The 24,646-nt window shown below is 42.3% G+C and overlaps 1 protein-coding gene across 7 annotated transcripts in view; it reads left to right on the top strand.

The window, feature by feature from the left end:
• Positions 1 to 24,646, top strand: part of ZNF608 (zinc finger protein 608) — a 139,037-nt gene that overhangs the window by 52,868 nt on the left and 61,523 nt on the right. For all 7 annotated transcript variants that reach the window (XM_063964235.1, XM_063964232.1, XM_063964230.1 and 4 more), the window contains one exon: positions 16,315 to 16,570. In XM_063964235.1, the coding sequence (XP_063820305.1) occupies positions 16,315 to 16,570 (256 nt within the window). The remainder of the gene's footprint in view (positions 1 to 16,314; positions 16,571 to 24,646) is intronic.

The raw sequence follows: 24,646 nt of genomic DNA, 5'->3' as shown, positions 1-24,646 counted from the left end.
CTATGCATTCGCCTTCTGAGAAAGATGGTAGCCGCTTACGAAGCGCTGCAGTACGGAAGGTTCCACGCATGGCCCTTCCAGCTGGATCTGTTGGACAAATGGTCCAGATCGCATCTTCACATGCACCAGAAGATCTGTCTGTCGCCAAAAGCCAGGATTTCTCTTCTGTGGCGGCTTCAGACTTCTCATCTGACCGAAGGCTGGAGGTTCGGGATTCAAAATTGGATTCTGCTAACCACAGACACAAGCCTCAGAGGTTGGGGAGCAGTCACCCAGGGGGAACAGTTCCAAGGAAAATGGTCAAGTCAGGAAGCCATTCTTCCAATCAATGTTCTGGAACTAAGGGCCATATACAACGCCCTTTTACAGGCATTGCATCTTCTTCAAGATCAGGCCATTCAGGTTCAGTCGGACAATGTGACGGCAGCAACGTACATAAACCGACAAGGCAGAACGAAGATCAGAGCAGCGATGTCAGAGGTAACAAGGATTCTCCTCTGGGCAGAAAGAAACGCTCTTGCATTGTCCACGATCTTCATACCGGGAGTAGACAGCTGGGAAGCAGACTTCCTCAGCAGACACGACCTCCACCTGGGAGAGTGGGGCCTTCACCTGGAGGTGTACGAGTGCTTGACATGTCTGTGGGGAATGCCACAAATCGACATGATGGCCTCTCGCCTCAACAAGAAAGGACCCACAAGCAGTGGCGGTGGACGCTCTAGTGACTCCATGGGTCTACCATATGGTGTACGTGTTTCCACCACTCCCTTTGATTCCAAAGGCTCTCAAAAGAATAAAAAGGGAAAAGGTTCAAGCAATTCTCATTGCGCCGGACTGGCCAAGACTGGCTTGGTAAATAGATCTACTGGAGATTCTCCTGGAGGAGCCGTGGCCTCTACCTCTTCGCGAGGACCTTCTACAACAGGGGCCGTTCGTCTATCAAGACTTACCACGGCTACGTTTGAAGGCATGGAGGTCGAGTGTCAAATTCTAGCCCGGAAGAGGATCTCCAATAGGGTTATTTTAACCCTGCTCCAAGCAGAAAGGGGGTAACATCTAAACATTACCACCGTATTTGGAAAAAATATGTCTCTTGGTGTGAGAACAGAAAAATTCCTGTGGTGGAATTTAAGTTGGGGCGTTTTCTGCTTTTTCTGCAGTCAGGTGTGGATGTGGGCCTACGTCTGGGCTCCATAAAGGTCCAGATTTCGGCCTTATCCATTTTCTTCCAGAAACAATTGGCTTCTCTGCCTGAGGTTCAGACATTTTTGAAGGGGGTTCTGCACATCCAACCTCCCTTTGTGCCTCCTACAGCACCTTGGGATCTCAAAGTGGTGTTGCAGTTCCTGTAATCGGATTGGTTTGAGCCTTTACAGGACATTGACATCAAGTTTCTTTCGTGGAAGACGTGACACTGTTGGCCTTGGCTTCTGCGAGGCATGTGTCGGAGCTGGGGGCGTTGTCTCACAAAAGCCCTATTTGATTTTTCATGAAGATAGGGCTGAACTCAGAACTCGTTAGCACTTTCTTCCACAGGTGGTGTCTTCGTTTCATATCAACCAACCTATTGTGGTGCTGGTGCTTACCGACACCTCGGCTACTACTAATTATTTGGATGTTGTGAGGGCTTTGAAGATCTATGTGAAACGGACAGCTCGTCACCGGAAATCGGACTCGCTGTTTGTTCTCTATGCTCCCAATAAAATTGGGTGTCCTGCTTCAAAGCAGACTATTGCACATTGGATCAGGCTTACTATCCAGCATGCTTATTCCACAGCAGGTTTGCCGTGTCCAAAGTCTGTACAGGCCCCCTCTACTAGGTCGGTGGGTTCTTCCTGGGTGGCTGCCCGGGGTTTCTCGGCTTTACAGCTCTGCTGAGCAGTTACTTGGTCAGGTTAGAACACGTTTGCCAAGTTCTGCAAGTTGAATACTTTTGCCTCTGAGGACCTTCAGTTTGGTCAATCAGTTCTGCAGGAACCTCAGCACTCTCCCACCCTGTTTAGGAGCTTTGGTACATCCCCATGGTACTAATGTGGACCCCTGTATCTTCTAGATGTAAGAGAAAATAGGATTTTAATTACCTACCGGTAAATAGTTTTCTCGTAGTCTGTAGAGGATACTGGGCGCCCGCCCAGTGCTTCGTTTCTTCCTGTACTGTTACTTGGTTAAGTATTGTTGGTTCAGCGGTTGCTGTTCCTGGTTAAAAGTTTGGTTAGCTTGGCTTTCCTCTAGTTTGTGTGTGCTGGTTCGGAATCTCACCACTATCCTTTTTATATCCTTCTCTCAAAGTATGTCCGTCTCCTCTGGCACAGTTTACTAGACTGAGTCTGATAGGAGGGGCATAGATGGAGGAGCCAGCCAACACTATCAAATTCTCAAAGTGTCCATGGCTCATAGTGGACCCGTCTATACCCATGGTACAAATGTGGACCCCAGTATCCTCTACGGGCTACGCGAAAAGGATTTACCAGTAGGTAATTAAAATCTTTTTATTTTATTTTTTAAACATGTGAATTTGCTTTATTACTTTCCAAAATGGATATTTAGTTAGTTTACACCCAATACTATACCACTTCTTAACAAGGCATGTGCACAATTTAAGTGCTACAAATGTCTTTGGATAGGGCTACCTCATTATAGTGGTAACACAGTGGGAAACAAAATAATAATAATTGATTACAGCCTTATCAGAAGGGGGATTGTCATTAATTGTGGGGTAATGCTGTATTATACTGACAGTATGCTGTATCATACTGTTGTTAAGGTGTGTTTGTTTGAAGAAATGTTGTACACATTAGTTTCCCATGTTTAGGTGGTGTGTTCATTTTACATTTTTGGACAGCTATAAACCAGTGGGGAAAAAAATGCAATGTTGATGGTGTCAAGTTACAGTAAAATGGTATACTCAAGTCAACTTGTATAATGAAGCATACAAGTTGGGATGCTCAGTCACCTATATCTATTTAATATTGGTGATTTATTGGAGGAAATTTCCTGCAGTCTTTCATTAGCCGATTAGAGCCCATATTTATCACGAAGAGAGATAAAGTGCCAACTAATCAGCTCCTATCTGTCATTTTTCAAATGCTGCTGACCAGGTCTGCCATCAGAAATTGTGGGGCCCAGGACTGACAAAATAGGCTAGGTCCCCCAGGGAATGAAGCTGTGGATAATGTGAGAGAAGCAGCAGTGGGGGTGGGTGTTTTTTTTTTTTTTTTAATTGCCAAAGTTTGTGCTGTGGGGGTGGGTGTTAGTATAACAGAACAGGTTTTATAGTTTGCTACAACCAAAAAAAAATAAAATAAATACTTTTATTGGTATAGAAGGTGACCAAACAGAAGGTGACCAAAACAGTTGTGACATACAATACATATATCATATTAAAGTACAATTGCTGGTAGTGTATAGAGCCTACCACACTGAATAATTAATTGTATTTGTACAGCTGAAAATATAACCGGAATGATTTGCAGTGTAATTTAACTTTAAATGGATTCACGCCGGTCACATAAGGCTTGAAAAATTCTGGACAGAATTTGTCCCTGACAACAAAGAAACCAATGTCCACTGATTTGGGCACACTGGGCCACAACCCAGGAAAAGAGGGCGTTAACCCGCTATTTATATCACGGTAATGGATCAATAACACATCAAGCACAGTATCAATGATTAAAAATAAAAAAATTATACATATATATATATATATATATATATATATATATATATATATATGTATATACCCACACATATACCCCAGCCACCATGCTGTAACCCTCTTTTTTGTATCCTTGACTAATCGTATACTTTGAAGGGGACATACACATTCAGATGGTCTTGTCAAATCCCCAGCACCCAGTGTCTGCCAAATAATATTCATATGTTTTTATTAAATCTGTCTCTACGCTCTTAATTGCATTCCCCATCCAGAGCACCTTCCCCCCCACAACCAGCTCTCCCCTTCCAATGTCCAAAGCCCTCCAGACCACCTAACTCAAAGCTCATCTCCATACCTTTAATCCCCTAGCCGCCATATGACTCTCTATTCCCTGCAATAAAAGTACAGCAGATCACTACACCCCCCACCACCAACTCCCTTCCATATCACTGCTCCCCTCCTGCCCAACAGCTCACCTCTGATCCCCCTCATCCACAGACTGTCTAGCCCCTGCAGTGACAGCAGGTCACTCCATACCAGCCTGATGCAGGACCTTGATTAGGAAGCTGACTGCCACTATAAAATCACTGTTGGTGCTGAGGTGGATGGTGGTGCAGAAGCACGGCCCAGGTCAGTGTAGGGGTTGAGAAAGTGTGAAGATACAGAGGTTCCATGGTGCACTCGGTGTCGAGGAGCTTTCCCATTAAGCAGGCTAGGGTGCTGTCAGTGTGAGGCAGCGCATCCCGGGGCACAGCTAAGCAGCTGCTCCATACAGTTAACCGGGAAAAAAGAGCACTTCTCGCACTAGCCACCTTCATCTCAAGAACAAGAACATCCCCTCTAGGCTTAGTGTGATGACCATCAGGGCACTGCAGGAGTTGGACCATGACAGGAACTAGAGGGGAGGAGGCAGGAACTTAGTTATGTTGTTATTTATATATCACCAATAAATTATAGCACTTTACAGTAAAGAACAGGTTAAATAGTCTTACAGGAACATGACATGTCATGAAACATAATACAGGTAACCAGATACTTTTCATTCCATCTAGCAGCTTTTTATGCTGATTGTCTGTGAAAATTAATATAGTACTCTTGTGTAAATGACTACAGCATATTTACTCTAGTTAGCTCCATGTAACCCAGGCACAGAAGGGTTCATGGCCTTCTAAGTAAATAAAAGGGAGAGATAACAAAGGTTATCTGTGTTGAGTGTGCAAGTGTTTCTTTTAAGATGCACTTGCCTAAAGATGTACTGTAAAATCAAGCTGAGCGGTAAATGTTACAAATAATACTTTACAGGCACCTGGGGAGAAATAAAAGAAAAATAGAAAATTTGGATTAAGGCTACATCTACACAACATTTTGTGTATGAGCACTGACTACATTGGAGAATAAAGATGGCATGTACATAATTTCCCATGCTCTTATTTACATTTTTAGTCTCATTAGCATGGCCAAAACACCTGAAAAATATCCAGGCTGATCTAGCCCAGTGGTTCTCAACCTCTGCCCTCAAGTTTTCTTAACAGATCACCTATTTTTGAGGATTTCCATCTGTGAAGGAAGGTTGGATAATTACTGACCCCCCAGATTAGATTAACACACATGTGCATCATTACAGAAATCCATAAAACATGACCTGTTGGTGATACTTGTGGACTGACGCTGTGAATCCTTGTTCTTGCCCAGAGGTTCCCAGACATGGTCTTCAAGGCACCCTAATGGTCCACGTTTTAAATTATATCCATGCTGTGCACAGGTGACTTAATTAGTAGCTCATGGTCTAGTAATTGATAGAATATCAGTTTTATTTTCAACCACATAGTTTCCCCGGGATATGGTGCTTAGGTCGACAGCCATTAGGTCAACCACTGAAGGTCGACATGTACTAGGTCGACAGGTCAAAAGGTCGACATGAGTTTTTTTTTAAATCATTTTGTGGATTTTTCCATGCTTGACGATCCACGTGGACTACGATTGGAATGGTAATCTATGCCGAGCGAAGCGAGGCACCTTGCCCGAAGCATAGCGAGCCATGCGAGGGGACACGGTGCACTACTTGGGGTTCCCCGTCACTTTACAAAGAAAACAACACCAAAAATAGTCCAAAAACTTATGTCGACCTTTTCACCTGTCGACCTAATGCCCATGTCGAGATTCAGTGGTCGACCTAATGACTGTCGACCTAAGTTGAGTCGACCCAATGACCCGTACCCATTTCCCCTCCCTCACAAAGATAGATGGAATATCTGGGGGAGAAAAAAGCAAAATAAAAAAATCTACTTTTCAAATTGGCTAAACAGGTGCATTCAATAATATACTGCATTAATAATGTGTTTTGCTTTTTTGTGCGTTTTTTTGCATATTAAAATCTATTTGCCATTCAAAACGATTCCGCTTCCTCATTGAAATCCACCCCCTCCCACACACACACACTTACAAGGTATCATCTGTTTCTGTTTTTGAATAATAACCAAAAGATGTTTTACAGGTTAAGCAGTTTGTTATTTTTTGCTATTTGCAATAATTGACTGAGTGACGCCAAGCACTTTGACAGTACAAGTAGGAGTCATATATATTTTTTTTTTTTAACGTTATTAATTCTGCAGGCAAAAGTCACAGTGCTTCTGAGAAGCATTAAATGTCTTTGTTGACGGCTTACAGTTTTATAAACTCTAAATGAGCTTATTGCCTTTTAACCATCATGAGTATGAGCCTTCAGATTGGCTCGCTGCCAACCTCCTACAAGAAGAGGGGGGGGGGGAATAGAAATGAATAGTTTAATTGTAGAGCAAATCATTTGTTTACAGATTAAAACCTAGTTGGTAGCCAACTGCTACGGACAAAAGAGTTAAGAATAAGGTGGTGAGGTACAGGAAATGAATGTCTGACTATAGATTGTTTCACTGTTGTGGTATTGCTCCCTGGATTTTCACAAGGGAGGCAGGGTAATGAATTGTGAGGACCCAACTTCTAAGCCTTCTGTGTCTCTTAAAATAACAAAGAGGTGGGGGTGGGGGGTCATAGGGAAATGTGTTGGTTTGTTTATGATGTCTGACTAGAACCAGATAAGCCGGACTACTCCCAGCAATTGCACTCTAGTTATTGGCAGTGTGGATGGCTTCTTTTGTTTAACTGTCTGAATTAAAACTAAAAAAAGTGAGAAAGGGGAATGCTTGTGAATTTGAACAAGCACAATAGTCTCTCTAAGTATTGCCATCTTGTCTGCTCATGGAAGCATGGCAATGGAGAGCTGTGTAAAGTGGCATGTCTTCGTTTTGCCTAGGGGGCTTTAATTTCCTTTTAAATCTTTGTGACTACCTGCCTATAAAAAGAAAACAAATGCAATATACAGCCAACCTATTCAAGATTTATTTTTTTACTATAATGTGAAAAAGTGTGTTTCCGCACCCTTTCCACATTATTTTGAAATGTATTGAAAGGCTTTTGGAGCCAATTTTCATGAAAAACTGCTACAAACGCTTTATTACCCTTTTTAGGAACCAGATCGCATTTCGCATTTCTCATACTTATAATGGGAAATGTGATCTGGCCAAATCCCCCCCACCCCCAAAAAAACAGTAAACACCCTCAGTGAGCCCTGTGATAATTACACTTTCAAATGGCTCACTGAGAATCCTGTACCTCTGCACAGCTGTCTCAGTGTGATTAGCTACAGTATGTATGTCTGATGGACATGCAAGCTGTTCAGTATGTATAAAAAGAGAATACAATCATACTTGCCCTACCCAAAGACTGGTGATTGGTGATCCAGGAGGGCTGCCAGTCATCGGATCCTCTCTTGCTACTGTAATGATCCCCAGCGCAGTAAAGTGATGCTGCAAAGCAGCAGCTCACTTTACAGCACCGGGGGTCACAGCAGGAAGAAGAGCCAAAGACCGGCAGCCTTCCAATCATCAGTCCCTGGGTCTGGTGAGTATGAAAAGTGTGGGGTGTGGGGGTGTACCCGGCGGTGCATGCGCAGCACATGCTCGGGGTAATTGTCTTGAAAAATACCCCAAAATGCTGCTGCATGGAATTGCTTTCTCGCAGGCTCTGTCTCTGCATGCAATTATTGATACATCCCTGCAATGTAATCAATTATCACGTTGCAGATTGGGACGATTTTGGGGTCTATTCATGTACAAAACTAAACAAAATGAATTGTTACTTATCACTATGCATCGTATCAGTTTGAGGTGATATATAGCTTTGGTAAGTAGCAATTCATGTATACTTACCTTTCCGGCGATGCAATCTGGTATCCTGGGCACCAGCGGTACTGTATTCTCCTATGGTCCTCTGGCGGGGGAGTTGGTGGGCTCCTTCTCGTGTACACCGGCAGCTGAGCTCCCAGGAGGCTGCAGGGGCTGCTGGGAGGTCAGGGGTCAGAGTTAGCACCAGGTGCCAAGCAGAGAGCAGGGAAGCATTGATCTGGTTACGCCATCTGAGATGGTGAATATGAACAAACTGGAGAAGCAGAAAACAGAGATTTCCATTCCTTCATGAATCGCACTCACCATAGTAAATAATGGTGATGCGATTCGTTCGGACACGGAGCAGGGTGCCGCTGGAGAAGTCAGCGACTTCTCAATGGTAACCCGCATTGTGAATAGCACAAAGCAGGGAAAAAACATGTTTTCCAAAAAGCAGGGTTTTTCTCTGCTTTATAAATAAACCCCTTTATCACATCTCATCTGCATCCTCAGATTCGGATGTGATAAATTGGCCCCTATATGTGGGAAATATTGTCATCCCTCTGGGGTAGAGAGTGGTACTTGCCCATGCTCCGTCATCTTACGAAGGGTGGTTACAGCCAGTATATTGATGTTAGAGGCATTTGAACATTCAGGCAGGACTGTGTAATGTGACTAATGTCTTATTCTCTGTCTGAACCAGTTTCCAAATGCAGCAGATGAAATCTGTGTGAGAAACTAAACAATTATGCTGAGCTAGTCGTGTAGTTCTAGGACCTATACTGTAAATAATTCATACCACATGCCTCCTTCCTATTGTGACATTTTAAATGATGTATCTTTAATTGCTATTGTTTTACAAAGAGAGAATTTATTGTAACTAAGTAAAATCCTGTAGTAGGCTGTTTGATGAGGACACACACATATATACATTCTCTGGTATCACAGTGATTAATGGTTATGTGAAATGAGTGCTTTGATAGAAATATTAATTGCAAGCACCAGAACACAATAATTGCAGTATGTGCTTTTATGTATGTAAAGGATGACATTAACCATAAAATGATGCAACTCATTTTATCATACTGTAGATGTATAGAATTTGCCAATGTAGTAAGGAGTTATTTTATGTTGCACTTCAAAAGCAAGTGATGGGCAAGTAGAGTGGAGTTAAGAGCTACCTTTGGCGACTTCAGTTTATGGGGCTAAGTTGATTTCTGCTAATAGAATATTTTGAATGCTGATCATTAAAAAATAATTTACTAAAAATTTAAAGCAGCTGCACAAGGGTTAATTGTCTTTCATGTCTTCCCCATTAGTTTCCGGATGTAAAGGCCCTAAAGGGATTGTGTGGTCTATGAATTGACAGCTGTTCCTTTCTATAGGATAGCTGCACATGCTGCCTCCTGCAATATGCCTGCCACATATACAGTATGTACTGTATGTGTGTAAACAATATGTTTTCTTGGTCTTTGGGTTACAGCACTGTGAACAGAGACTCTGCAGTCGAATACACAAAAAACAAATCTATAAATGTATGTTAATATCTGTTATAGAATATGTCCATTTGACTACATACTGTTTTATTTTTTACAAGGATGGAGAATAAAAATAAGTTCTACAGTTACAAGACCGTAGGTTACAACAATAAACCTCAATGATAAGTTCTATCAAGTTTAAAATTGAAAAGAAAAAAAGCCTACTCAAATCCTGCAGGCAGTATGTTTAACTATACAATTCTAACTACTGCTAAATTGGACCAGTTATAATTTAATATTTTTTTTAATATGTTTTTTTTTTCTTTTAAAATCTATAAAGTTTATGTTATATGAAGGATATCTACTAAGAGATTTTTTTTCAGCTCTGATATGACTTCCACTAAAGCTCTTGAGTATTTTCAAATGGCAATAAACACACCCACCAAGTCAATAACTAAGGGGGGAATTCAATTAACCATGGTAAATCTTTGTTTATGGTGTGCTATAATTTTGTCTCCTGCTTAATTCAATTGTGTAAATAATATCCTAGCGGTTGCTCGGTAGTTTTCCATAGTATTAGCTGTGTTAAGTGTTGGAGATATTAAGGAAATGAGTCTGTACCTGGGAGCTATTCACTTACTTTACCATGCAACTTACAGGACTTAAAGGATCCGTTGTAATGTTTTAGTGCCAGATACCACAAGATACCTTCAGAGGTCCGGGGGAGTCCATGCCTTGAATACTTGAAGCTGTTTTGGTGTTACAGGGGGATCTTACACAATACTAAGTTGGCGGTTATGGCTGATGTATATGCCATGCTAGAGAACTGTATAAAAGTAGTTATAGGGTCGCTGCCTAATGTGGTCAAAACTATTTTTTTTTTGTTCCTTTCCATAATTTCGGTTTTCTTTCCACATCCTCTCTCTCTCTACCATATTCCTGTCTTATTCCATCCTCAGGGGGCATGCAGAAGGAGGAGATGGTAGTGGGAGGAGGAATAGCCTGCCTCTGACTGTACTGGCATTTTACAGCATCTTATAGTAGATAATATAATATATTGTATTATCATTTCAAATATCTTAGGGGGGAATTCAATTAAATATTCTATTAAATAGTGTTGGAAATGAGTGCACAGAGCTATTCAATTAGCCGCATGTCATCCCAAACTTAAGTTAGGAGATGCAGGTCACCGCTCCTAAAGAATGCAGTTTATTTACATTAAATTATGCTGTTAGTGTGGGTGGTAAACATGCAACTCACATCGTGACACTTCTTATCTGATTTCTCACCGCACCTCAGGATGGTGCAAGCAGAAATCCTCGGCTAATTGAATAGCTCCTGTTACTCATTCCCGTCACTATTCAATGTCACCTTTAGTTGAATTCACCCCTTAATTTCTATCTACTGTAAATAATTTCATCATACATTTCGTAGTTAACACAGTATATTTATCCTTGTCTTTAAATGTTGGTTTTGTCAAATAACTGTCTTGATTAGTCCTGTCTTGTTAATCATAAGCCCTAAAGTAAAGTACTACACTTGTTACCCAGTCACTATTGTGAGTATTGTTGCTAATGTTAAGTATATAGGATTTTTTTTCTTGTATACTTGTTAAAGCCTATTCAGATCCATTGTCCGTTTTACAATTCATAAATCATGCAAGTCTGTTATTTAAGCTATTTTAGACATACTGGTAGGAAGTCTTGTTTCAGTGGCTGGGCTATTGTGGCAAGCTCATCCCTCCCCTTATTAATAATCTTTATGATGCAAGCTTTTAAAGCCAAGGATTGGACACTAATCTCCCAGATCTCAAGGGCTTTTGGCTGTGGCCTATAATTGATGTGTTCACATAGCTGTTGTCTGACTCATAATTAGACAGCAGTGCTATCCTGCAGTAATTTTACTTGATCAACTATTGCACAGGTTCTCAAACTCGGTCCTCAGGCCCCCACACAGTGCATGTTTTACAGGTCTCTTCACAGAATCACAAGTGACATAATTAGCTCCACCTGTGGACCTTTTAAAATGTGTCGGTGAGTAATTAATACACCTGTGCACTTGCTGGGTTACCTGCAAAACATGCACTGTGTGGGGTCCTGAGGACCGAGTTTGAGAACCTGTGAACTATTGTATCATGCATTGTGTATAATTTATTGCTTTTATTTATTTATAAATCTATACATTAAGAAAATAAAAGCTAGAGGTAGTTTGTGATTCTATCATTATGGATTAGCTGCAGGTTTATCCTTTTCTGGAAACCGGTATTATTTGTTATGCATTTCTCCTTGAAGCATCTAAGATAAACTAATTAGCATATCCCCTGACAAATGTGGCTTAGAAACAGTTTGTTCCACATGTCTTTCCAAACCATAATTCCATTGCTTTATAATTTTTCTTCCAATTAATTACCTGATCTTTCACATCATAGATGTATAATACAAATTTGTAATTGTTTTTTTTTTTTTGCTAGAAATCTATATATGTATTATTCTTCCTCTACAAGTCAGTATATTAAACACTAGTTATGTCATCTACATGTCCAGTAATGGAGTTTGTGGTTTGATAACAGGAATAGGAGTGTTGACCAAATACCAAGGACATTGAACAACTTGGTCGATACCAGCTTCAAATGTTGTTTTCTCCATTTGGCCTTGGGCATGTCCATTTTTGTTTGTCTCAAGCACCAAAAGGTAGATGGCAAAAACACTGTCTGTGCAGCTTGGACCAAAGTACTGCACAATATTGTGCTAAATAACAATAATGCAATTTTCCAATGTGTCACACTTGCCCAACACTCACTATTCTGAGTGCTATTATATTGTTACCACTGACCTTTTCATATCTATCTATCTCTATCTGTCGATCGATCGATCTTGATCTATCTGTGTGTGTGTACATGTGTGTGTATATATAATAGCAGATCGAACATTGTCAGCAAGTTCTAGTTACCACTTTAGTTACATAAATGCAAATTTCTGCTTATCTTAAAATATGAGATGACCTAGTACTTGTGATATTCAGTAGTCTGCATTTTAATTCAAGTTGTTGACTGAACCTTGTAGATATTACAGTGTATCCCACATATCACTCAGTTGTTGTCAACTTTTTGTCTATAGCCTTTCAGTGACTTCATTAGTTTTCTCTAGGTTTACAGGCAGTATTTAAAATCATTCTTCAGAGCTTAATCTCAAATATAAGTTTGTACATTGTATCAATGTCAATGTTGGCATGTTACTTATAGCTTATTTGTGTACAGCAGCTTTTATGTATTGTCCTGTAATTGTACCTCTATATATAACATGAAAGCTACAATAGCAACCCTTTTCTTTTCCAATGATTTTTTTTTTCTTTAGATAAAGTTTATGTAGGACAAGTACTGTGTGTTGTAAGAGACCTGTCCATCTATAAATATTCAGTGAACACCTATATGTGTGTACTCTGTATGTTGACAATCCTTTGACAAATCACTTGGCTACTACTCCATGTGCATCAACACCTGGCAGTCATCAAGTTAAAATAACAGTGTGAGACTATAAAGACTCTCTGCTTGGTTTGTCACCTTACCACTGGCAGCTGTTAGACTGTTGTGTGTTTTTCCACTTTAATAGCTGCCTTTCTCTGCTCATCCTCTTTCCAGTTTCTATGTAAATTACATGTAATAACAATACTAACAATAACATCAGATTTGTAAAAGTGGTTTGCATGCATTTTATTCTGTTGTCTTACATTCAAAGTTTACTTCTACCTGCAGTTTATGTAGTATGCTATTTTTAATTTAATGTGACATTTAAAGAAAATTAAACTAATGAAGACAAAGACATTTAGCAACATATCAATATCTATTGATGTGCCATTAGAGCTGTGCTTATAGTCCAATAGCTACATGTCCACACACAATGATTCTTATTAGGACATATATTCATAGACCATGTCAAATGCACATTGAACAGTTTGTTGACATGATTTCATTGGTCCATGACTACATATTAAACACTTTACAAAGTAGAGGACCCTGATCTCTATTATAAATACATTAGTTCTACTCTCTGTAGTGTTCAAGCTCCTGGCTGAGCAAATCATTTGTTCATAAGCTGTCCATCTTTTGTGAAAATACAGTACATTTTAAATATTCACCAATGCTGACAATGTACTATGCACAGGTGATGGGCAGAATTAAATTGTTTATCATGTCTGGTTTTCTATCTGAAGTGACTGTATATAGGAGGGGAGGGGATATTCAAATTCTCTTTTTATTACGTTAATTGCATCCAGAAGGGTTAAGCCTTGTAAAACAGCTAAACCTGACCAAAGTTCTGGCCAAGATGCAAAAAGTGCCATTTGGGTGCTCAAACTGGTCACTATTAACACATTTCAGCTTGCCAGCATGGGGGGGTTGTGGTCTGAATTCTCCCCCTGCGACTTATTGGGCCTGAACGAAGCAGCAATTGTATTGCTCTGTTGGGCACCATCTAGTGGTGGATGCAGGGAGAAACTATTGCATTCCCCCCAATGGTGCATAAAACTCCTATATAGTTAAATGCAAAATGTTGGCACCCCTTATCAAACTGGATCTTTCACTGAACCTCTAAGGGACAAGAAGTGGGCAAAACCTCTGCAGAGCTCAAATGTAAACTTGACATTTCTACACATTGTGTAGAATTAATATTTATTTGCTGAATGTAACAGATTGAAGAAATACATCAATATGGCATATTAAATTATTTAGGAACCCTACCAGTTAATTTGCAAATATTTTTGAAGACCTCAATAAGTTGTTTTGACTACTCTTTGCAACCATGGGCTCCTCTAAACAGTTCTGGGAGGTTTTAAAAATAAAGATAGTTGACTGTTCAAAAACAGGTGAAGGCTATAAAAACAGACTGAAATACTTCCAGCTTGGAATTTAAACTGTCTGCAAGTTCAGATGTTAAGGGGCACATTTGATAGAATGGCTCATAAAGTAATTGGACATGTAAATAAGAACCTTTCTGCAGTGGAACTCCAAAAGGTTTAGCGAAGAGTAAAGGGGGGTGTACACATAGCGATGTTCACTTAATTTCTAAGCAATCTGACTAGATTGCTTAGAAATTAAGAACACATCGCTCCATGTGTTGGGGTGCCGGTGACAGCGATGCACGGCCCCGTGCATCACTCTCACCGGCTCTAGATTTGGCATGCATGCATGACAAATCTAGTAGATCGCTCATTTCACTGCTGGGTAAAATGACCCCCCCCCCCCCTCACTCAGCACACATTGCGCTGATTACTGAGCGGGGGGAAGATGTGTGCTCAGCGGTCTGTGCTAGATTGCTCAGCACAAATCTCCGGGAGAAATCTCCCCATGTGTACCCCTCTTAACAGTCGGCTACATGTCATAGTATATGTAGCCGATGCCAAAAAGACTTGTGTGCAGGAAAATCTTTCCCACAATTATTTAGCAAAAGTTAACATCGGAAATATGCAAGACATTACTTCAATAGATCATAAACTTTTTGATCCCAAGTACTGTTTGATAATGAAATAAAATCACTTTTTAGACACCACCACCAAAAATACATTACGAGAAAAACCAATAGTAGAATAGGAAATCTTGTCAATGAATATATTATGCTTTAGCGCTATGTGGCTGCCAGTGATACAGGAAATATTGCCCAGGTAAAAAATAGAATTGATCAGAGTAAACAGTAACACATTTTAGAATCTAATGATAAAAAAAATAAAATCTGAAGAGGGTTTGGACATTTCAGCAAGATAATGATTCAATGAAAGTCAACATTAAAGTACTTGCAGAAACAAAAGATTAAGGTTTGGGATGGGCTTCATTGTACACACAAGCTTGAATAATATTGACAATATGTGGGTTGATATGTAGTGTTTCATGCCTGCACTTGCACCCTATAGAGGTGTTAGTACTAACTTCAGATTTTTTATGGTTTGTGTTTTAAGAAGTAAAGACTATAACCTCTCCCCAGCCAGCCCATTGTTTAATCCGGTATCCATATAGATAGACTAGACAGTGTCTAGTTAGACAGTCAATAGATAGACACCATATGTTAGACATTAGGTCGACAGGGTCAAAAGGTCAACAGGGTTAAAATGTCAACATAAAAAGGGTCAACACTTTTTTTAATGTTTTTGGACTATTTCATACCTTCTCTATCTATGTCGGCATAGAGTTGGTTATAAACCTTGTGGTGAGTGCAGTGAGGGGATGCCTTTCTACAATTGGGGGTCCCAGATGAGAAAACCATCCACACAAACCACAAAAATGCAAAAAAAATGGTGTCTACCTTTTTTGTGTCTACTATTTTCATGTCGACTTTTGACCCTTTTTACCTTTTGTACTGTCTACCTTTTTTCATGTCCACATATTGACCCTGTCAACCTTTTGACCCTGTCGACCTAATGTCTGTCTAACATGTGGTGTCTATCACCCCACACCCGTTTTATCCACATCCTGCTGTTCTGGTCCTTTCAGCAATTGGGTAGAGGTCTGTGTGCTCTATGAACCTCTCCACCCCCTTCCCTGCCTTACTGAGATCCAGACTGCTATCAAAATACTTGGGTTACTAAAGTGTGCCCAGGAGCCAGGTTTCCTATATTAGCTCTTGGTAATTATCCATTAAATGATGCATCATTCTTTGTACAAATCAATGTATCTCTCAATGACTTTTTTACTCCATTCAATGTGATTTGGGTGATGGTTTTTCTGTTTAATATATTCTCAATGGCTTACAACCAAACACCCAGAAGTCTCAGAAAATGTCATAGAATTAATGCCATCTTAAAGTAAAGTGTGTTTATTATGGAAAACCAAACTAAATGGTATTTATTGCCAACAGGACACAAGTAGTTTTACAATATTACAATTTATTTGTGAAGAAGTAGAATGCTATATAATTTTCCCTATAATTTGTAAGTATTGTTTATATACATATGTAGTAGTAAATGTTGCAAACAACATGTGTTTTTATTTCACCAGGTTGACCCCCTGTTTACAGTGCCTGCCCCTCCGCCACCACCAGTTTCTTGCAGCATCTCATCTCAGATTCTGCCATCCTACTTTTCACCATCTTCAACTATTGCTGCACCAGTAGAGCAGCTTTTAGTACGGACTCGATCAGTTGGTGTAAACACGTGTGATGTTGGAATAGTAACAGAACCTGAATGCCTTGGACCTTGTGAACCTGGCACCAGTGTCAACTTGGAAGGAATTGTCTGGCATGAAACTGAAGAAGGTATGCTTAAGCTTATGTGAACTGATTTAAAAGTCCTTTTGAATGTAGTTTATGTTGTATGAAGTGATAACTAATTCTCATTAAAATTCTGGTAGCTGCTTAGGGAACTTTGAGTATTTTCTATTCAGCCACTGAAATGTTTTGTTTGATTTTGAGAACCCTCTTTAGTTTTATGCAAAGGTAGTTTGCTGATTGTAATTTTAGACATGATTTGAGTTTTTGTCGAATGAAACAATAAGAACTATATTTTTTCTTAATATTCTGTTCATCTTTAATTTATAAATGGTACATGAATTGCCTAATTGGAGCTTTGGTCAGCAGCATACCGGTGTGCATGTTTAATATTTTGTAACAGTGCTTTGAAGTTAGCACAAGACCCAGAATTAAGTAACACAATTATGCTTTTACTTTTAATTTGTATTTTGATATGTTTACATTTTCTATTTGTACATTTACTGTTGTCAATAATATTATAGGCACTGTACAGATTTTGTGATTTGACATTAGTATAAAATTAATATTTCAGAAGAAGTTGATTTTTTGCACATTTGACAGTTGGATGTAATTAAAAAGCATCTGTTACCTACACGCAATGAATTAGTGCTATCATAGTCTAAAGCAATATTCTGGAGAATGAAGCAGTCAGTTCACGGTGAAAGAGGGCTCAGGAAGATTGGTCATGTCTCATGAATATTGGTCATGAATGCTTTAGTGATGTCTCTTGTACCTAGTAAATTGTTATGTTGTTTTCTTGCAAATATTGCTCCATCTCTAAACAAGTGGGCGCCTCCTCGTAAGGTGGCTGATTGAGGCTTAGGGAGTCAAATGTTTTTCTAAGCTAATATTGTAACCATATCCTTTCAAACCTTGGAATATCATTGGTGGAGCTAGCAGTCCCAAATCTGTGATGTTACTCATTTGATTCAGATGATTCTTCAACTGAGAGCTTAGCAAAAACCTTCATATGTGTAGTCTTCTCTCTAGATGCAGGATTCTGATCAGTGAGAATGGCATGTTTTAATTTTGAAGGGCATAACTTTAGACGTGATGTAGCGAGATATCTGGGGCATATTGCCCTCTGATCTCCCATCTAAAGTGATGGGAGATCACAGGGGCGATATTCAATTGATGCCGGTTATCACATTTATTGTGCCCATTAGTGTCTGGTTTAGCCACAAGATGCGAAAAGTCCTGTTTGAATGCTCAAACGGGTCACTTTTAATACATTTCAGCTCACCAACCCCGGGGGTGCGAGCTCAAATGCCGGCGCTGGCAGCCAATCGCACCCGAACAGAGCTACAATTGAATACCTCCAATAGGTCACCATCTGCTGACTACTGGTGAAAATATAAATTGAATTCCCCCCATCATGCCTACATTTTGCCCTTCAGTATTAAAATATGCTCTCCTCACTATCCAGTACCCTGCACAGATAGAGTGAACACTATGGGGGGGATTAAATTAGACCGTGGCAATTTACTGTGGCTAATTGATAATTGATCCCCCAGGGCTATTCAAATTATCCTCCAATGCAGCCCGCTGACAGATCATATTGAGATTTTTTTGGGGGGGACCTCGGCAGGCTCCAGAAAAAAAAATCCCAGTTAAAACTGCCGACATTGCAAAAACAGTGTACTTAACACATAGGTCGGTTAACTCTATCATGATTCTGCTTGTTACCGCACAAAAAAACAGACTGTTTATTGAATAGCCCGAAGCTAAAAAGCTCAAGGCTACCCCTGTTTTTCACACCCACTAAATTTTAGGGGCTAATAGAATTCCCCATCTATACTGTATGCATACCTCCCAACTGTCCCATTTTTCGCAGGACAGTCCTGTTTTTTTTTGGGTCTGTCCCACCTGCGGGCCACAGTGTCCCATCTATTCACTGGAGACAGAAGGAGAGAGGGCATTCCAGCAGCTCACAGAGCGCTGGGTATGCCCCCTCAGTGATGAAAATGGTGGGTGTGGCTTGCGATCGCGGCACTCCCACTACGCCCCCTTTCACACAGACCATGCCCCATTTCAGATGTTTGTGTATCATGAACCTAGCATATGCTCTTTTTCACTTTGAGATGTTCAAGGTAGTCACGTGTCATTTTGGTCAGTTTAGTAATTTTGTAGACATTGACGGGATTAGACATATTAACCATTGTAGCAGCAGGTTAGTGACAATTCAATACTGCTAGGCAAATATTTTTCTCATTCAGCTTTTGCCACAAAATGTTGCACATTTCATCTGTACAATTTGTGTTCATGCATTGTCAGTCTCACACAAAGAAGCAAGATTAATTCCCATAAAATTCAATATAGAGACAGAGGCCCAGATTTATCAAGCCTGGGAGAGTGATAAAGTGCATGGTGATAAAGTACCAGCCAATCAGCTCCTAACTGTCATATCACAGGCTGTGTTTGAAAGATGACAGGAACTGATTGGTTGGTACTTTATCACTGTGCTATTTATCAATCTTTAAGGCTGGATAAATCTGGGCCAGAGTATGGAATGGCAAAGCAAAATTTTAAGTTAATATTATCTTTTCCTGCCTGCAGACTGCATTTGTTCAATATTTAGCTACCATTTTACTAATTTCTACAGGAAAGTTTTATTAAGATTATGGAGATATTAAAAAAAAAAAAAAGACATCCTTTGTGGTTTCCACTCTAAGTGTTTTTCTCTGACGTCCTAGTGGATGCTGGGGACTCCGTCAGGACCATGGGGATTAGCGGCTCCGCAGGAGACAGGGCACAAAATTTAAAAGTTTGACCACTAGGTGGTGTGTACTGGCTCCTCCCCCTATGACCCTCCTCCAAGCCTCAGTTAGGTTTTTGTGCCCGTCCGAGCAGGGTGCAATCTAGGTGGCTCTCATAAAGAGCTGCTTAGAGTAAAAGTTTTGATAGTTTTATTATTTTCAGTGAGTCCTGCTGGCAACAGGCTCACTGCAACGAGGGACCTAGGGGAGAAGAAGTGAACTCACCTGCGTGCAGGATGGATTTGCTTCTTAGGCTACTGGACACTAGCTCCAGAGGGACGATCACAGGTACAGCCTGGATGGGTCACCGGAGCCGCGCCGCCGACCCCCTTGCAGATGCCGAAGTAAGAAGAGGTCCAGAAACCGGCGGCTGAAGGCCTTTCAGTCTTCATGAGGTAGCGCACAGCACTGCAGCTGTGCGCCATTGCGCTCAGGCACACTTCACACCGGCGGTCACTGAGGGTGCAGGGCGCTGGGGGGGGCGCCCTGGGCAGCAATGTTAATACCTTTCTGGCTAAAAAGAATACATCACATATAGTCCATGAGGCTATATGGATGTATTTCACCCCTGCCAGGTCTCAGAAAAACCGGGAGAAGAGCCCGCCGGAATAGGGGGCGGGGCCTATCTCCTCAGCACACAGCGCCATTTTCCTACACAGCTCCGCTGCTAGGAAGGCTCCCAGGCTCTCCCCTGCACTGCACTACAGAAACAGGGTAGAAAACAGAGAGGGGGGGCATTTTTTGGCGATATTATATATATATTTAAGCAGCTATAAGGAAACAACACTTATATAAGGTTGTTCCTATATAATTATAGCGCTTTGGTGTGTGCTGGCAAACTCTCCCTCTGTCTCCCCAAAGGGCTAGTGGGGTCCTGTCTTCTATCAGAGCATTCCCTGTGTGTCTGCTGTGTGTCGGTACGTGTGTGTCGACATGTATGAGGACGATGTTGGTGTGGAGGCGGAGCAATTGCCGGTAATGGTGATGTCACCCCCTAGGGAGTCGACACCGGAATGGATGGCTTTGTTTATGGAATTACGTGATAATGTCAGCACGCTGCAAAAGTCGGTTGACGACATGAGACGACCGGCAAACCAGTTAGTACCTGTACAGGCGTCTCAAACACAGTCAGGGGCTGTAAAACGCCCTTTGCCTCAGTCGGTCGACACAGACCCAGACACGGACACCAAATCTAGTGTCGACGGTGAAGAAACAAACGTATTTTCCAGTAGGGCCACACGTTATATGATCACGGCAATGAAGGAGGCTTTGCATATCTCTGATACTGCAAGTACCACAAAAAGGGGTATTATGTGGGGTCTGAAAAAACTACCTGTAGTTTTTCCTGAATCAGAGGAATTGAATGACGTGTGTGATGAAGCGTGGGTTACCCCTGATAAAAAACTGCTAATTTCAAAGAAGTTATTGGCGTTATACCCTTTCCCGCCAGAGGTTAGGGCGCGCTGGGAAACACCCCCTAGGGTGGACAAGGCGATCACACGTTTATCCAAACAAGTGACGTTACCGTCTCCTGATACGGCCGCCCTCAAGGATCCAGCTGATAGGAGGCTGGAAAATACTCTAAAAAGTATATACACACATACTGGTGTTATACTGCGACCAGCAATCGCCTCAGCTTGGATGTGCAGTGCTGGGGTGGCTTGGTCGGATTCCCTGACTGAAAATATTGATACCCTGGATAGGGACAGTATTTTATTGACTATAGAGCAATTAAAGGATGCATTCCTTTATATGCGAGATGCACAGAGGGATATCTGCACTCTGGCATCAAGAGTAAGTGCGATGTCCATATCTGCCAGAAGAAGTCTATGGACACGACAGTGGTCAGGCGATGCGGATTCCAAACGGCATATGGAAGTATTGCCGTATAAAGGGGAGGAATTATTTGGGGTCGGTCTATCGGATTGGTAGCCACGGCAACAGCCGGGAAGTCCACCTTTTTACCTCAAGTCCCCTCCCAGCAGAAAAAGACGCAGTCTTTTCAGCCGCAGTCCTTTCGTTCCTATAAGAACAAGCGAGCAAAAGGACATTCATATTTGCCCCGAGGCAAAGGAAAGGGTAAGAGACTGCAGCAAGCAGCCCCTTCCCAGGAGCAGAAGTCCTCCCCGGCTTCTGCAAAGGCCTCAGCAAAGGCCTCAGCATGACGCTGGGACCTTACAAGCGGACTCAGGGGCGGTGGGGGGTCGCCTCAAGAATTTCAGCGCACAGTGGGCTTACTCGCAGGTGGACCCCTGGATCCTGCAGGTAGTATCTCAGGGTTACAGGTTGGAATTCGAGAAGTCTCCCCCTCGCCGGTTCCTAAGATCTGCTTTGCCAACGTCTCCCTCAGACTGGGCGACGGTATTGGAAGCCATTCACAAGCTGTATTCTCAGCAGGTGATAATCAAGGTACCCCTTCTACAGAACCTGTACATACAAAAATTCAAGTTCAAGATGGAGTCACCCAGAGCAGTGATAGCGAATCTGGAAGAAGGGGATTTTATGGTGTCCTTGGACATCAAGGATGCTTACCTTCATGTCCCAATTTGCCCTTCACACCAAGGGTACCTCAGGTTCGTGGTACAAAACTGTCATTATCAGTTTCAGACGCTGCCGTTTGGATTGTCCACGGCACCCAGGGTCTTTACCAAGGTAATGGCTGAAATGATGATCCTTCTTCGAAGAGAAGGCGTATTAATTATCCCTTACTTGGACGATCTCCTGATAATGGCAAGATCCAGAGAACAGCTGGAGGTCGGAGTAGCACTAACTCAAGTAGTGCTCCAACAGCATGGGTGGATTCTGAATTTTCCAAAATCCCAACTAATCCCGACGACACGTCTGCTGTTCCTAGGGATGATTCTGGACACTGTTCAGAAAAAGGTATTTCTTCCGGAGGAGAAAGCCAGGGAGTTATCCGAACTCGTCAGGAACCTCCTAAAACCAGGGACAGTGTCTGTGCATCAATGCACAAGAGTCCTGGGAAAAATGGGGGTCTCTCTGCTATGGTGGTTGCAGAGTGCTCATCTGTTAGAGGGCCGCAGATTCGGCATACAGAACTGGGTCCTAGTGACCACGGATGCCAGCCTGAGAGGCTGGGGAGCGGTCACACAAGGAAGAAACTTCCAGGGCGTGTGGTCAAGCCTGGAAACGTCTCTTCACATAAATATACTGGAACTAAGAGCAATCTACAATGCTCTAAGCCTGGCAAAACCTCTGCTTCAGGGTCAGCCGGTGTTGATCCAGTCGGACAACATCACGGCAGTCGCCCACGTAAACAGACAGGGCGGCACAAGAAGCAGGAGGGCAATGGCAGAAGCTGCAAGGATTCTTCGCTGGGCGGAAAATCATGTGATAGCACTGTCAGCAGTATTCATCCCGGGAGTGGACAACTGGGAAGCAGACTTCCTCAGCAGACACGATCTTCACCCGGGAGAGTGGGGACTTCATCCAGAAGTCTTCCACATGATTGTAGTCCATTGGGAAAGACCAATGGTGGACATGATGGCGTCCCACCTCAACAAAAAACTGGACAGGTATTGCGCCAGGTCAAGAGACCCTCAGGCAATACCTGTGGACGCTCTGGTATGTGTTCCCTCCTCTGCCTCTCATACCCAAGGTACTGAGAATTATACGGCAAAGGGGAGTAAGAACGATACTAGTGGCTCCGGACTGGCCAAGAAGGACTTGGTACCCGGAACTTCAGGAGATGCTCACGGAAGATCCGTGGCCTCTACCTCTAAGAAGGGATCTGCTTCAGCAGGGACCGTGTCTATTCCAAGACTTACCGCGGCTGCGTTTGACGGCATGGCGGTTGAACGCCGGATCCTAAGGGAAAAAGGCATTCCGGAAGAGGTCATCCCTACCCTTGTCAAAGCCAGGAAGGAGGTGACTGCACAACATTATCACCGCATTTGGAGAAAATATGTTGCATGGTGTGAGGCCAGGAAGGCCCCGACAGAGGAATTTCAACTGGGTCGATTCCTACATTTCCTGCAAACAGGATTATCTATGGGCCTCAAATTAGGGTCCATTAAGGTTCAAATTTCGGCCCTGTCGATTTTCTTCCAGAAAGAATTGGCTTCAGTTCCTGAAGTCCAGACTTTTGTAAAAGGAGTACTACATATACAACCCCCGGTTGTGCCCCCAGTGGCACCGTGGGAACTCAATGTAGTTTTGGATTTTCTCAAATTCCATTGGTTTGAGCCACTCAAATCGGTAGATTTGAAATATCTTACATGGAAAGTAACCATGCTACTAGCCCTGGCTTCAGCCAGGGGAGTGTCGGAATTGGCGGCTTTATCGTATAAAAGCCCATATCTGATTTTCCATTCGGACAGGGCAGAATTGAGGACGCGTCCTCATTTTCTGCCTAAGGTGGTATCAGCGTTTCACCTGAACCAGCCTATTGTGGTGCCTGCGGCTACTAGCGATTTGGAGGATTCCAAGTTGCTGGACGTTGTCAGAGCATTGAAAATATATATTTCAAGGACGGCTGGAGTCAGAAAATCTGACTCGATGTTTATACTGTATGCACCCAACAAGCTGGGTGCTCCTGCTTCTAAGCAGACGATTGCTCGTTGGATTTGTAGCACAATTCAACTGGCACATTCTGTGGCAGGCCTGCCACAGCCTAAATCTGTCAATGCCCACTCCACAAGGAAGGTGGGCTCATCTTGGGCGGCTGCCCGAGGGGTCTCGGCATTACAACTCTGCCGAGCAGCTACGTGGTCAGGGGAGAACACGTTTGTAAAATTCTACAAATTTGATACCCTGGCTAAGGAGGACCTGGAGTTCTCTCATTCGGTGCTGCAGAGTCATCCGCACTCTCACGCCCGTTTGGGAGCTTTGGTATAATCCCCATGGTCCTGACGGAGTCCCCAGCATCCACTAGGACGTCAGAGAAAATAAGAATTTACTCACCGGTAATTCTATTTCTCGTAGTCCGTAGTGGATGCTGGGCGCCCATCCCAAGTGCGGATTGTCTGCAATACTTGTACATGGTTATTGTTACAAAAAAATCGGGTTGTTTATTGTTGTGAGCCATCTTTTCAGAGGCTCCTACGTTATCATACTGTTAACTGGGTTCAGATCACAAGTTGTACGGTGTGATTGGTGTGGCTGGTATGAGTCTTACCCGGGATTCAAAATCCTTCCTTATTGTGTACGCTCGTCCGGGCACAGTATCCTAACTGAGGCTTGGAGGAGGGTCATAGGGGGAGGAGCCAGTACACACCACCTAGTGGTCAAACTTTTAAATTTTGTGCCCTGTCTCCTGCGGAGCCGCTAATCCCCATGGTCCTGACGGAGTCCCCAGCATCCACTA

The sequence above is a fragment of the Pseudophryne corroboree genome, chromosome 1 (genome assembly GCF_028390025.1).
Source record: "Pseudophryne corroboree isolate aPseCor3 chromosome 1, aPseCor3.hap2, whole genome shotgun sequence".
Taxonomy (NCBI): Eukaryota; Metazoa; Chordata; class Amphibia; order Anura; family Myobatrachidae; genus Pseudophryne; species Pseudophryne corroboree.
The sequence above is the reverse complement of the archived record's forward strand: the minus strand, read 5'-3'. Positions and strand labels throughout refer to the sequence as shown.